Source organism: Photinus pyralis, unplaced genomic scaffold (assembly GCF_008802855.1).
Source record: "Photinus pyralis isolate 1611_PpyrPB1 unplaced genomic scaffold, Ppyr1.3 Ppyr1.4_LG7, whole genome shotgun sequence".
Classification (NCBI taxonomy): Eukaryota; Metazoa; Arthropoda; class Insecta; order Coleoptera; family Lampyridae; genus Photinus; species Photinus pyralis.
This window is the reverse complement of record NW_022170738.1, coordinates 23,543,633-23,559,277: the sequence shown is the minus strand read 5'-3', so window position 1 is coordinate 23,559,277 and position 15,645 is coordinate 23,543,633. Positions and strand designations below refer to the sequence as shown.

The following is a 15,645-nucleotide window of genomic DNA, read 5'->3' as shown; positions in this document are numbered from 1 at the left end:
TTTTTAACGTATTTTTTAAATAAACTATAGCTTATACCAGGGGTGGCCAAACTTTTTACAGCAAGAGCCATTTCTTTTTGTATGAAATTTGCGAGAGCCACACTTCCCATGATTGAGGAGTGGACGGGGAGGGATCTACGGTTTAACAAATGATTTATTTATCATTCTTTGTGGTTAGGTTGGAATAGCACTTTCAGGTTTTGATTTGGTAATTGCGACCGTTTTAACACAATTTATAGTCGAGCACAACGCTTCAACATCATAACTATCAACTCCAGATCCACGGGCTCTGTTTCTTTTAATATGTTTGTTGAAAGTGGAAAACTTTTATTAATTAGGTACACCAACTTCTAATGGATTTCATAGAAAACCAATGGCGGGTTCCAATTGTTTTGTGAGTGAGCCGCAGTACAGACTTAAAAGAGCCGTACTTTGGCCACCGTTGGCTTATACCGTCTGATGGTTTGAGATCTTAACCAGATTTTGTAAAAAGAAAAGCTTGGTAGAATATTAAATACTGATAATATACTGTCAAACATCACGATGAAAAATGCGCATAAACTTATCGCTTAATAGGCTTTGCTACTATAGCAAGTTATTAACACAAAAATCAAGAAAATGACATTACTGGCGAGTGGCGAAGGGTAAAAAAAGCAAACCTATTCTTATTTGTGGATGTATAGAAGATAATCAAGAGTATTAAAAGCTTCCCCTCAAGCTTCCCGTACTACGCGGTTACTATAAAACCTGCTGTGTACGCGATCCGACTGCTGTTTACACGACTTTAGTTTACCCTGAGATTCACATATCCACGATAGTGCCCCCTATCCGTGACCACACATTTTCTATTGAAAGCATAGGGCTAATAGCAGTCCATGTGCGTCAAGGTGTCCCATTTTTACGGTGTGAATAAATAACTGATTTTTAAATAGAACAGCCTGTATATTTTTAGTTGTTTCGATCACTTGTTAACTTCTACATGGAACCACTTTTTGATTGTTTGTCAATGTTGCTTTTATGCCTATACATTTCCCCCGAATAATTCTCACCATGCAATGATAAATCGTAGGTCGTAGCTACCTTGATTTCGAAGTTAAGAAATACATTTGAATAATAATGTTCATCTGAGTAAAAGGCAACACCTTAGTACGAACCTTAGACAATGAAAGAGAGGGGACCCGTAATACCGCATCCATGGGGAACACGATCAACTCGCCAAGGGCGACTCGCCACCGGACTACTCGCCACCGACCGACTAGCCAACGGGACAACTCGCCAACGCGACAACTCGTCACCGCGACAACTCGCCAATGGACGACTCGCCACTGCTACAACTTGCCAACGAAATATTTTTCCCTGTTTAATGTGTCATACAAATGCATCCCACAAATGCAATAGTCAATTTCCCTAATTTTGTAAACAAAGTTTATCGAAAAATTGTAGTCAATATTTGAATGAAGACCCAATCACCAATACCTGATTCTATTGCTGCATTTTGATATAAGGTACCTACTGTATATATCGCTATCGACAATCATATAGACATATTCTCATATGTCAATGTCGACAATGGGAAATGAATATTGGAACAAGAAATTGTTACTCGCTCTTTCGATTTATTTGAACAGAAAATTTAACAATCACATCGTTATTTGAACGACACATTAAACAGGGAAAAATATTTCGTTGGTGAGGTCGCAGTGGCGAGTCGTCCGTTGGCGAGTGGTCCGGTGGCGAGTCGCTCTTGGCGAGTTGACGCGTACCGATCCACGGCATGCGTGAATTTGACGCGCGGTGGCAGTGTGAATTTATTGACATTTCGTCATTATTGATAAAGTTTGTGTGTGCAAAACTGTGTAATACAAACGTGGTGAATTGTTCTGCGTACAACTGTAAAAATTGCAGTGGTCGTTGTCCAGCAGGAATATCATTTCATAGGCAAAATAAAAAACGGCACGTTTATACATATTAAATAAAATAGTAGTAAAATAGTTAAAATAGTATAAGGCATGTTCAATAAATACACGTTCGAACGCTGTGGCACGAATGTTAGTTGTGTTATAACCGCAGAAAGTTACATAAGACGGTCGTCGGTAATGTAGGTGTCTACTGTGACAGTTGACTCGTGATATTCGTAGAATACACAGTTGTTGTGCGCGTTTCAGTATGGCAGGTCATATCGTTGGAGCGTCCAAGATCGATCACCGAGCAGTACCTGCTTTTTCGATCACCGTGGACCATGAATTTAAAGACCCTCATGTTAACATCAATGCTGTCCGATACAGTGAATCTTTGACTCGCTTGCGTACAGCCATAAAGAATACGTCTTGGGATGCTTACGGAAGGCGTGATTCTCTTTCATGATAACGCAAGTCTGCATATCGCTAACATTATCACCTCACAGATAGCGCGACTGAGGTAGGAGGTATTAGAACACCCCCGTTACAGCTCGGTTCTGTCACCCTATGACTTCCACGTCTTTGGACTCTAAGAAGACACTCAAGGGACAGCGATTCCATTTGGACGCTGAAGTCGAGCAGGCCGTTTTCACATGGTTCTGTCAACAGCCACAGGAGTGGTATGCCACCGGTATATCGCGTTTTGTGAAGCAGTGGGATGCCTGCTGATGTAGTAATGGCAATTTTGTTTAGCTTAAATGAACCGCTTATATGTAAAACCGCTCGACCGTGTATTTATGGAACCTGCCTCGTATGTAGATTAATCAAACAACTATATTTAAATTGATTGTTTAAATATGTGCGATTACTTACTCCACATACGCGTTTTGTATTTACCAGGCAATGGTCAATTAACAATTACCTATGTCGCTGTGATCTGTGGTACAAACCGTATCTATGGTTTCAACCAAGCACACTCTGGATCTGAACCGTCTGTAAATTGACAGGTGCAATAATGGCCCTATCAATTTGGCACCATTCACGCAAAAGTCTTTTGCAGTATGTTTCAATTTGATTTTATTGATGTATTGACCATTCAGTTTGAATTGTCAGAATCATCATTGTAGGTATATACAAGATAAGTATTCGGATTTTGTTTCAATATGGCGAAATTGGCTTATTCACAAACTTGACCAAGATATTTGTGAGTTACACCATTCACCAATACTTAAAGTTTGGTCGAAATCGGTTCATAATGACGAAAATTAGAGTTTTTCTTGGAAGTGATATACAATATAAACCTCTAAATATACTGGTACCATTACAATAGGTAGATAGACATGATACTAGATCGAAAGCTATTAAAGACAACTAATTGTTATCAAATTTTGCCTACGCTCGCTCGCTCGGTTTTAATCAAACTTAAAAATGGGGGGGGGGGGGGCGTTGGACCCCTGCATGGTATTCTGATGAAACAAATCTGTTTGTGTGAACTATAACTTTCCTGAGCAACTCCTTTTCTAGATCAGCAGGGGAAGGGGGAGATTCTTTCTTACCCCTTATCAAAATAGGGGCTGCGGGGAGTGGTTTTATCCTTCATGGTACTCGGTTATAATTCCTCATATCTCAAGAGTCAATTATCGGAAAAGGGTGCCCACCAAGGGAGTATGGGACTTCTGGAAGCAATATATGCATTGGTGACGTCAAAACTTGAAAAGCGAATATCTCGAAAACGGTTTGTTGTCTAGACTAGACATATATTTTGGTGAAGTCAAACAAAACTGTATCTTGAAAAGGAAGTGTCGGAAGGTACTCAAAAAGGCCAAGTGGAATGTGTCTGGTCGAGACACATCTATTGGTGTCAAAACTTTCAATGCTAGGTAATATCTGCAGAACCGAGTGTTGCAGGAGGGTACTCTCAATGAGCGGAAGCGGAACAATCATCTAAACGATGTGTACTGCGGATGTTTACACTTAATTACGAATATCTCGAAAATGTTGAGGTAAAGTAGGTACCTACCTACCTACAAAGGAAAAATACAATATTTTGGAGGGTTTCTCAAGGACTTGACTCTTCTTGCGTTAGATTTTTAATGTATGTCAAGCGGCCTTTAAATGTTCATGTGTAAAGATCCCTCTCCCCATTAATCATCTAGCAAGAAAGTAAACATTGATAAATATAGCATGCTAGTAAGTACTTGATGTTGATATTCAGCACTTTATAACTTAATACTTCAAGTTCAGAATCCTTTCAAACACTAAAGACAATCACCCATTCTTTGGTGAGGAATACTTTTGCACTCGCCTTTGCAACTTGTTGAAAATGAAGATTCAAAAGAAGTTTTTAAAGAAATTAAAAAATTCAAAAATTAATTTATTTAAAAATACTGATTCACTAGATTTATTAATCCAACAGAAACATCTTATAAAGTTTTTCATGATCGTCATTGTCAAATTTAGGTACAAAGTCTACATTCACAATTTCATTAAAGCCCTCTTCTACAATGGGTTCCTCGTAATTCTTTTTATACATATTTAAAATCACCTCACCTACAGGAACATGAGTTTTGTCTGTAATTTGACGAAACTTGTTATTGTGTTTACAATGCACTGGACTTGTGGTCATTACAAAACATCTGCAAGGAACATTTAACTTTTTCGCCACATCGATATACCTTTTTCGACTTGTTTTATCGCCATTTGTATTGTCAATTACAACCCTTTCATTCTTCTGCAGTGATTTTTCTAACATCTTCACACACGCCTGCCAAGAACCTAACGTATCACGATTCACATGTACATATCCGTTACTGACAAGGTTATGTTTGGCAAAATGACTCTTTCCCGAGCCCGGGCTGCCAACCATAACGATAACTTCACACTCATTCACACATTTATCACCACAATTTGAATTAGGTAGAGTCTTTGGATCAAACTTAGGGCTGAGGTGCTTTACAGGGCGAGAACCAAGGAAGAATTCTTCAGGAGTGTAGAATTTTAGACCAACGTTCAGTGCAAATAGTCGATCAGCGAGCGAGTGATCTTTGGCTTTCTTCGGAGCCCAATCCTTCTCACGGCCAGCAGCATCTCCAACATAAAATGACTCAGATAGATCAACGGAAATTTGGTCATTTTTCTCTGAACAAAGTGTGTTCCACATACCGGTTACGGGTTTTCTGTAAATGCTATTTGTAGTAGCTGCGAAAAGTTGAATCGGAACCTTAATTTTAGACAACACGCCTTCGGCTTTCATTTTAAACGAGTTTCTTTTAGCAGCATCATTTTTTACACCTCCCTGATTGGTGAATATGACAATTTTATAATTCTTGTCAATTAAATCACTTAATTTTGCAGATACATCGCTAAAGTTTAACACCCAATCGTCTGCATTTTTTGCAAAGCGGGCTCCCGATTTAGTTCGAATCAGTGTACCATCCAAATCAAAAGCAGCAACTTTGGATTGCGATTTTACAGTAGAGTAAGTACAAATTAATAATTCCCCATTATCAATAATATCCCACATACTGGTTCCGTCTCCCTGACCATTATTATTATTTATAGAAGCTTTCGCTTTCTCCGAATTCTTTGCAAAGTTAAATATTGCATGATTGGGTTTGGCTCGCTTAGCTACGGGTTCCGCGCAATCGTCAATTTGATAATCGAAGAGTACATCAAATTCATAATTTCCCATTATTAATTCTAATCGATCTTCGTGCTTTAACGTATACTTTTTACCTTTCTTCAGAGCGTAGCCATTACAGCAAGAACAATTAGTTCCAAGAGGTTCAACGGTTACTTCACGTTTTGCATAATTAGCTGTGGCTGCTATTTGATTTCTGGACATGTATGGATCTTTTATTTCAGTCTCTTTACTTCTACCTAAATGAACAGTGACATTATCTGGCAAAGGTATAATTTTTAATGGATTTTTCAGGCATTTCACTACACAGTTTTTTGCAATACTGGACATTTTTATGCCAATACAATATTTAAAAACAAAACTAATGGTCGGAACGTGGACGACGATTCGATAACAAAACAAAAAATTTGAGGTTACTTTACTGCGGACTGACTTTAGGCAGGTTATGTTTATACTTCTGTGGTACCATAGAGATGAGGCCCACGGTGATATACTATACAGAGTGCACCAACAGTGGTTTGCATATTTAAGATTTAGACTGTTATAAATTTATTATTAATCAATTAGAAATAAATAAACGACGAAATTAAATTTACATTACAATATGTACAACCAAAGGTTACCTATATGAAATATAGGTTCCGGTTGTGTGACAATAATTTTCGGATCCGGTCCGGTTTTTTTTCCGGTTTTTGAAGGTTCAAACATAGATTTGTATTTGCATATATAAAGAGTACGAGGTATTAATACGTTTTTTAGGACTTTACCTTCCCTCAACCCTCAAGTTTACCTTCTCTCAAACTTTGCTTATAATAATAATAATAATAATATTTATTTCCAACAGACAAAGTCTTATACAGAAAATATCCGGTTACATGTAGGTATAGTTTTGAGTCCTGCATTACATATTATGGTTGTCATAATCATTGAAATATATCTATATTGTGTTGCAATCTATGATAAGTGCGAAACATTTTAACCACGGGGGAGTTTTTATAGTGTTCTGTTCTAGGTCTATTGTAAAAGAAGGTTGATAAGTTTCTCGTAGCTATAGGAGAGATTCTATAACTTATTGAATTGACAATATCGGGAACATCATAGTGACCGTGAATAATTTTGTACAAACTTTTAAGTATCACATTATCATGGTGGTCTCTTAACGATACAGTGTTGAACAAATGTAGTAATTCTTCATGAGGATGGCCACGGGCAGGATAGGAGCCCATTGTCAAGAAGAACATGCATTTTAGAAACTTACGATGAACACTCTCCAATTGTCCGATGTTATGAATTGTAGAAGGTGACCATATGGGACCGCAATAATCCAGTTTGCTTAGAATTAGCGCATTAAACAAGATTTGTAAAACAGATGGACATTTAAAATCACTAGTGTTTCGCATAATGAAACCAAGTAGTCTGTTACATTCATTTGATAAATTCGTTATATGGGCATTATAGTCCGGGAGCTAGCGTCCTATTTGACCGGACCATTTTCGCAAAGTTCATCTTTCTACTATAGATTTTTGATCCATAACCTATCAACGATAGGGGCGTCAGCTGGTTCAAAAGCTTGGCTAAAGATGGCGAGAGACTGAGAAAGACGTAAAAAAAATTGTTTTTCGGACCATTTTCGCAAAGCTGAAAATGGTATATATAATAGTGTACAATGTAAAAAGAGGATAAATAACTGTCAGCTGATATTTAAATGTGGCAAAACCTGTTAGCTGGGCGTCCAAAGTGTAGCGTAGCTGTAGCGCGCGCTAGCGCACGCGTCGACTTGGAATTTTGATGACTCAGCTAACACATTTTTCCACGTTGTCGTGTCAGTTAACAAGTGGTTTTCTTTTTTTGTGCCATAAACTGATGAGGTACTCATTTCCATGCATGCTGATGTCATATTATTGGAGAAAAATATGACTGAAAGAGAATACATGAGTAAAATGGTATCACATACTGTATAATAATATTATACATGAAACATTGTATTTTATAATTTGTAACGTGCGTTAAGGACATAGAATAAATCAAAAGAGACAAAACAAACCAAAAAAGAAACTAATAGCCCTAACCACGGCTGCGGCTGCTTACGGAGAGACTGTAGGTATGATTGTGTGAGATTATCTTTCTGGCGCTACCAACTTTTATTTCCCTGTTAGGGAGCCGTGCCCAAAAATTACAAAATAGCCATCTTGTGGTCGAGGAAGCTAAGGAGAAAATAAGACAAACAGTGGAAGATTGTTTAAATATTTTTGGAAATAAAGACGGCGGGCGTGTATAAATTGATGATTTAGATCCCCAAACTATGGGCGGGTTTCAAAATAATATATTTTTTCTCCAACCACCTGAATAAGACGCTATTTTGTGACAGTGTTCGGTACGTAAAATTGACGTTTTGCGGATTAATCGCTTTCACCATGGCAACTGTACACAAAGTGGATACTTTTGGTCCTAGTACCAAAAAGAAATTGACCTTGAAAGTTGGCCAATTAAAAAATTACAATCACGGAGATATGTCACATTGACATCGTTTTACATTGCAGGTTGTAAGATATTTCTATACATACAAATCAAATATTTTTGCATATTCAATGCAAATAATGATGTTACCTATACGTATGTACATTTATTGAAAATGATTTACGCTCGCTATTTTTATTTAAACCATGTGTAACGTAATTTACATATTCGATGAACGTAATTTTAATACGTATACAACCCGGCGTCGCGCGTAACGCCATCTACTTCAGACCCATTGCACTATTATCTGTCGTTTTGAATTCAAAATTTGAAAAAGTTAATTGCAATTAATTTTAATTAAAAAACTGTATGGTAAGTTCTTTATTTCAATACAAAATATAACAATATTAATTGTGTATACAATAGAAATGACTGAAACTGATAGCAACATGGATTGCACTCCGCCAGAGATTATAGAAACGGCAGAACATGCTACCTCAAGATTTGCTCCCTACAAAGTCGCGAGAGGTGAGAAGTAAACGAATAGGTTATAAGTTCACCTAAAAACTAGAGTGGCATGACACGTGAGGACAAGAAAGCAGAAATTCTTATACTAGTAGTGAAACTGACTGAATCTAAATTCGAATATAATTTGAAGTAAAGGGGGTTGGAGAAAAAATTTTATGTTTTATTCGTACAAAAAATGCGTTTTCGGGACTCGGAAGGTTGCTGGACTCCGCTGACGCGTCGTCCAGCAACTATCTTCCTCGTCCCGAAAACTGACATTTTTTCTACTAATGAAACAAATAACTATTTCGAGCTTTATTGACATCAATTGAACGAGGATAAATCCCAATAAACTTGGCTGGCAAAATTGAAACTTCCGCACCTCATTCACGCACTAGAGACGATTATTGAATGGCCTCCGGAAAATAAAAAGGAGCAAAAACACGCAACCAAGGACAAAATTTGGGGAAAATCAAAAAGTAACGGGCACTAGGCGGAAGTAACAAAATGACGGAAAAATTTTTACAACCACTCTGTAAACTCTATATGGGCAAGAAATGTAATAAAAATCTCAGTCGCGATGTATTTTCGTGATGATTGGAGATGGAGGTATACATGTGCGATACAAAATATGTCGAATGAATCAAGATAGTTTTTTTAATAAAACATTTTTTCAATCAGACCAACGGTTTAAGAAATATAAGAGGTTGAATATTTATTAAAAACGTAACGCGAGCGCCTCAGCTCCTGGCAACACCGACCGACGCGACGCCTGCCTTTATTAACACGCACGCTGTCGCATAAGTCCGTCTCAGTCACACTCCCGCAGACCCGGTCTGTTTTTTTGTAACGCATTTTTTAAGAATTGTCTAAGAAATGTGTTATTGGTTGCGTTTTGTCCTAACAGGAAAATAAAAGTTAGTAGCGCCTAAAATAATCTTACACAAACGTACCATAATCTCTCCGGAAGCAGCCGCAGCCGTGGTTAGGGCTATTAGCTCGGCTATTAGTTTCCTTTTTTTAGTTTGTTTTGTCTCTTTTGATTTATTCTATGTCCTTAACCACGTTACAAATTATAAAATACAATGTTTCAATTTATGTATAATATTATTATACAGTATGTGATACCATTTTACTCATGTATTCTCTTTCAATCATATTTTTCTCCAATAATATGACATCATCATGTATGGAAATGAGTACCTCATCAGTTTATGGTACAAAAAAAGGAAACCACTTGTTAGCTGACACGACAACGTGGAAAAATGTGTTAGCTGGGCCATCAAAATTCAAAGTCGCCGGGTGCGCTAGCGCCCGCTAACGCTACGCTACACTTTGGACGCCCAGCTAACAGGTTTTGCCACATTTAAATAACAGCTGACAGTTATTTATGCTCTTTTTACATTGTACACTATTATATACAGGGTGTTACACGACCGTTCGAAAAAAAAAAATCGGGTTGTAGAGGGCATCAAAACAAGCACTTTTTCCAAATAAATCGAGGGTCCAACGTGTTTCGTTTGGGAGCCACCCCCCAAAGAGTGTTGAAATCTGCATTTCTTCTTTAATTTTTTTCTCAGCAACCATAAGAGTTAGAAAGTCGGGTGGCATGTCTTTGAATAGGTTTTTGGGTATGCTCTTTCCGATTTTGCAATTTTTTTTTCAAAATTCCTACCCCTAAAGGGCGCACCCCTAAACTAGGGTGCAAAAAAAAAATTCTGATTTCGACGAAATTTGGTATCTGGGGGTTTTTTAACATGAAAATCACGAATCTGAAATTAGTTTTTGAAAATTCGAAAAAAAAAGTTCCACTGCAATTCTTGGCGGGACAACGAAAATAGAGATAATTCCACGAAATTTGTTGTGTACATACTAAACGAGTTAAGGAACAAAACTGTCGAACAGTTTTTTAAAATAACTATTCAAACAAAAGTTATACTCATTTGAATGTTGGTCCTTCGGGTCGCGAAGTGTCCCAAGCCTACTAGTAAGCCATAATTTCGCATGTGTTGGTTGACAATGTCGCAAAAACAAAAGATTAATGGTTTGAGTCGATATTTTGTTATTTGGAATTAATTCGGTCATTAAATGATTAAAAAATTCGATGTATCGATTAAAACACTTACCAAGGTATCTTAAAGCGCTGATCGATTATTTATTATCTAAATAAGGTAGGGGAAAAAGTCAAATCACTTTCCGTATGATACTTTTTCACTATGATCAAAAATTTTCATAATCTTAGGTTGAAAAATAACTTCCAAAAGAACACGCTCCTTTTAAGGACAAATCGATCAGCGCTTTTATGTACCTTGGTAGGTGTTTTAATCGATACATCGAATTTTTTAATCATTTAATGACCGAATTAATTCCAAATAACAAAATATCGACTCAAACCGTTAATCTTTTGTTTTTGCGACATTGTCAACCAACACATGCAAAATTATGGCTTACTAGTAGGCTTGGGACACTTCGCGACCCGAAGGACCAACATTCAAATGAGTATAACTTTTGTTTGAAAAGTTATTTTAAAAAAACTGTTCGACAGTTTTGTTCCTTAACTCGTTTAGTATGTACACAACAAATTTCGTGGAATTATCTCTATTTTCGTTGTCCCGCCAAGAATTGCGGTGGAACTTTTTTTTTCGAATTTTCAAAAACTAATTTCAGATTCGTGATTTTCATGTTAAAAAACCCCCAGATACCAAATTTCGTCGAAATCAGAATTTTTTTTTGCACCCTAGTTTAGGGATGTGCCCTTTAGGGGTAGGAATTTTGAAAAAAAAATTGCAAAATCGGAAAGAGCATACCCAAAAACCTATTCAAAGACATGCCACCCGACTTTGTAACTCTTATAGTTGCTGAGAAAAAAATTAAAGAAGAAATGCAGATATCAACACTCTTTGGGGGGTGGCTCCCAAACGAAACACGTTGGACCCTCGGTTTATTTGGAAAAAGTGCTTGTTTTGATGCCCTCTACAACCCGATTTTTTTTTTTCGAACGGTCGTGTAACACCCTGTATACAGTACAACCTCGATAATCCGAATACACGCTAGTCCGAAATCGCGATAGTCCGAAAGATTTATGTGTACATAATTGTGTATGTACATACTGTACTCTTAAATACATATGAATGCTTTTTTACAAGGACAAAGTTTAATTTTGTTTTAGGTGCAGTTTTTAACTAACTTCTGTCCTTGGTTTGTTAAATTTATGTTTTGTTGAAAAGAATAAAGGTTATTTCTTAATGCTTGTGTCCAAATTTATTATTTTCACTAGTTTCGCGACAATCCGAAAATTTGATAATCCCAAAGGTCAGTGGTCCGAATCTATTCGGATTAACGAGGTTGTACTGTACCATTTTCATCTTTGCGAAAATGGTCCGAAAAACAATTTTTTTTACGTGTTTCTTAGCCTCTCATACCAACACGCCACGCAGTCGCGCCAGCTGACGCTTGTTTTAAGTTAAGTAAAAACTACCAGGCAGAATAGAAAGTAATTGTGCGAAAATGACCCGTAAAAATAGGACGCTACCTCCCGTACTATTAAACGTCAGTTTGGAATCAAACGTGACACCGAGATTTTTAAATATTTCACACCTTTTTATTTGATTCCCCGACACATTATAACTATATTCTATTGGCGATCTACTGCGCGTATAAGACACGGTATAGCATTTATCAATATTCAGTTCTAAGCTGTTTTGATGGCACCACTCATGTATGCGGTCCAGGTTAATCTGGAGTAGTTCACAGTCCTGCTCTGATTTAATGGCCCGATATATTTTGATGTCGTCTGCATATATTATAGTTTTCTTTTAAGTTCTCATTGTTCTTTTGGATTACTTTTACGTGGATTACATCGCATATTTACTTGGACTTGGATTTTAGGAAGATTGACAGTGACGAACGACGTGCGATAGATGTCGAATTTCTACATTACCAGCAGATTCACCCCCCATATCAGTGAAACCAAAGATATGATTGTACCAACATTACCTGGTGACCCACTTACATGGAATTGGTTTACCTACACTTCGATACAGTTCCTAACCACAGGTCCAATGGAAGGTGACTACTTCCTTGTCGTAGTGGATGCTTTTAGCAGTTGGCCGGAGGTCATTCGGATGCGTTCAACCACGGCGGAGAAAACGGTCAAGGCAATGGCTGAAATATTCGCTCACTGGGGTCCTTGCAAAACGATCGTTTCGGACAACGGACCACAATTCATATCAGAAACTTTTAAAAAATTTTGTATGGCGGAAGGCATTCAGCACATCACCTCAGCTGCTTATCATCCACAGTCGAACGGAAGGGCGGAAAAGTTCGTTGACACTCTCAAGACGGCTTTGCGAAAACTTGAAGGGACGGATGGTGGCATCGACTCTCATCTTAGGATCTTCCTGAGCAGCTATCGCCGAACTCCATCTAATGCGTTCAACAATAAATCACCGTTTGAACTCATGACGGGACGCAAAATGCCTTCGAAATTCGATCTTTTGCTCGAACGGTCAGACGGAAAAGGTGATCCTAATGTAAAGGCTCAACAGTTCAACAGACACCACGGAGCGAAAGCACGAACATTCGGCATCGGAGAGACAGTTTACTATCAGATGCACCATGGCAATGACTGGATGTGGCATCCAGGAGTTATCCTAAAGCAACTGGGAGAAACAAATTTCCTAATCAACGTGAAGGACCGAATCATTAAGGCGCACAAGAATCAACTGCAACGACGAGTGTCACCAATTCATCAGGACAATGAAACCGATCATTACGACTACTTTGATTGTAATTCCTATTCGTGTCAGAACAATCAGATCCTTGAAAGCCCTCTTCCACAAGATGATCCAAACGAAAGCCGCATGACAAGCTCATTCGACGATGCCGATGGAGAATTCTCAGAAGAAGAAGTACAAATTCAGCCATACGTCAACGATCGCCCACATCGCACTACAGCAGGAAAACTGCCCGAAAAATACAAAGACTTCGTGATGGCAGTCCTGGCCAAGCATGCATAACCTGGAGTCCTGGACATTTCATCTTAGTGGGGAGGAGTGATGTAGATGTAACACACCTAATACAAGTAGGCGGCTCTGATTTTGGATGACAGTTGGAATTATGTAAAACGTATATAAACACGCGTTTTCCGTTCTCTTAAATAATAAAGTATTCTAATAAACTGTAATTACTCTTGACTTGTTCTACGAATACTTCATTAACGAACCCCCTTTGGAGATTAGCGATCTTGTAAATTGCTCAGATACATCTGATTTTACTTACACTACTTGTTTGGTTACAAAGATATATTTCTGAAACTCGGTTTGATCTAGATTATTAACGATCCTCGAGATCGTTTATAATTTTGTATTGCTGTCTGTCTCTCCGTGTGCACGATAACTTTGTGTAGAAACGACCGATTGCTTTGAAAATTGATATGCATCTTCTTCAGGATATAAGAAAGGTCGCTATTGTTTTTCAGCTACATAGACCAACGGGATAAAAAGTTACAGACCAAAAACTGCGCGAACCTCCAAAAAGGGTTTCTTTTATAACTCTTCTTACAAAGATCATATGAATGTCCAGTTTTCTGTGTCAGTAAATATTCCTTAAACCTCAAGTAGATGCAAAAAAAAATATTGCGCATGCGCATTCCAACTTTTGTATTTGCGCAATCCCAATTTTTTTATTTGTTAAGATATTTACATGAAATTTTGTATATAGGCACCTCGAATAAAAGTAAAACTAAAACGAATCAAACAATTTGTTTTGCGCATGCGCAGTCGGTTTTTGTTTGTTTGTTAAGATATTTAAGTAGATGAAATTTTGTATGTAGGCACTTGGAATAAAAGTAAAACTAATTAAATTAATTGAAGTATTGGAGAAGTTTTCAGCCTCAAATACCTACCCAAAAATGTCTACCACATCTCGAGTAATATTGCGTTCCCACTACACATCATTTATTTATTTATTATCCCTCTCTTGTTCTGGGCCCTCAACAGGCTTACACCCAATTACAGAGTGATCCGCATAATGCTTTTTAGAGGTTCCTCTGCAGAAGGTCTTAAGTTGTTGTACACTACTCCAGTATTTACCTTATGAATTAGGAAAACTGCAGGAAAACCTAATTCGGAGTATCCCGCAAAATATGCTTGAAACTGGTCTAAGGTAATTCCCATCTCTGCCACAGATGAAAAATTCACCTCAACCCAGGTTCGGATATAGTCCAACGCTCTACCACTGAACCATAAAGCCGGTAGCAATAGCCCACAGTTGTAAATTCCTTTCTAAGAATTTCATTGGCAGCATTAGATATGCTTTTTGCTTCTTTGTGAATGAGTTAAAGCAAACATGTCCTCATACAGTTTCAGAAGGTACACTTCTTCATTTGAGGTAGTAATAAATTTTTAAAAAAATAACATACCTTCATGTTGTTGCAGTCAAACAAAGGGTTTTCATCCATATGCTGTAACAGTCGACCGGGTGTGCATATTATAATGTTACACTGATCCATTCTTTTACGTTCAAATTTCAGATCTTTCCCACCAATTATGAGCCCAGCTGAAAAATCGTGACATTTCCCAACCTTCCGTAACACTTCAAATATTTGTAATGCTAATTCTCTAGTAGGGGTAATAACCAGTGCACCTAAACCGTCTAAATGTGTCCACTGATTACAATAGAGCAGCTCCAAAATTGGAATTAAAAAAGCCAACGTTTTCCCCGAGCCTGTTTGTGCTGCGCCTAGAACATCTTTGCCTTGCAACGCCAATAAAATGGTTTCCCGTTGAATGTCGGTGGGATTTATATATTTCGCTGCCTTTAAGCCTCTTACTGTGTTTGAGGAGAGTGGGAAATCCGAAAATGCTTTGCAATCACTCGAAACAATCTAAAATTAAGGAAAAGAATGAGAAATCCTTATGAAAACCAAGACATCTTACATCTTTATATTTTTGACCAAGTTCTTCGATAGCATTATTTATGCCTTTTGAAGTTTTTTGTTTTTTAGTGAACACTTTCACTTTAGCTTTTTTCTTCTTAATAATCTTATTTTTGTGCGGGTTAGACATAATATTCGTATTTAAAGTTAAACCACACTTAAATGTTTAAGGTTATACTTGTAAAGTAGGGGTTAATAGAACTACG

The 15,645-nt window shown here is 37.5% G+C and overlaps 2 protein-coding genes across 2 annotated transcripts in view; both read right to left on the bottom strand.

The window, feature by feature from the left end:
- The window catches only part of LOC116177500 (probable ATP-dependent RNA helicase DDX10), a 23,652-nt gene extending 8,007 nt beyond the window's left edge, over nucleotides 1-15,645 (bottom strand). The window contains exons 1-2 of the mRNA XM_031496485.1: nucleotides 15,441-15,645; nucleotides 14,924-15,388 (exon numbers count right to left, since the gene is read on the bottom strand). Coding sequence (XP_031352345.1) covers nucleotides 14,924-15,388; nucleotides 15,441-15,569 — 594 coding nt within the window. The 5' untranslated portion in view covers nucleotides 15,570-15,645. The remainder of the gene's footprint in view (nucleotides 1-14,923; nucleotides 15,389-15,440) is intronic.
- Nucleotides 4,258-5,986, bottom strand: LOC116177501 (uncharacterized protein F21D5.5-like). The gene has a single exon (XM_031496487.1). It carries the CDS (start codon nucleotides 5,866-5,868, stop codon nucleotides 4,303-4,305), a length of 1,566 nt encoding a protein of 521 aa, XP_031352347.1. The 5' UTR covers nucleotides 5,869-5,986; the 3' UTR covers nucleotides 4,258-4,302.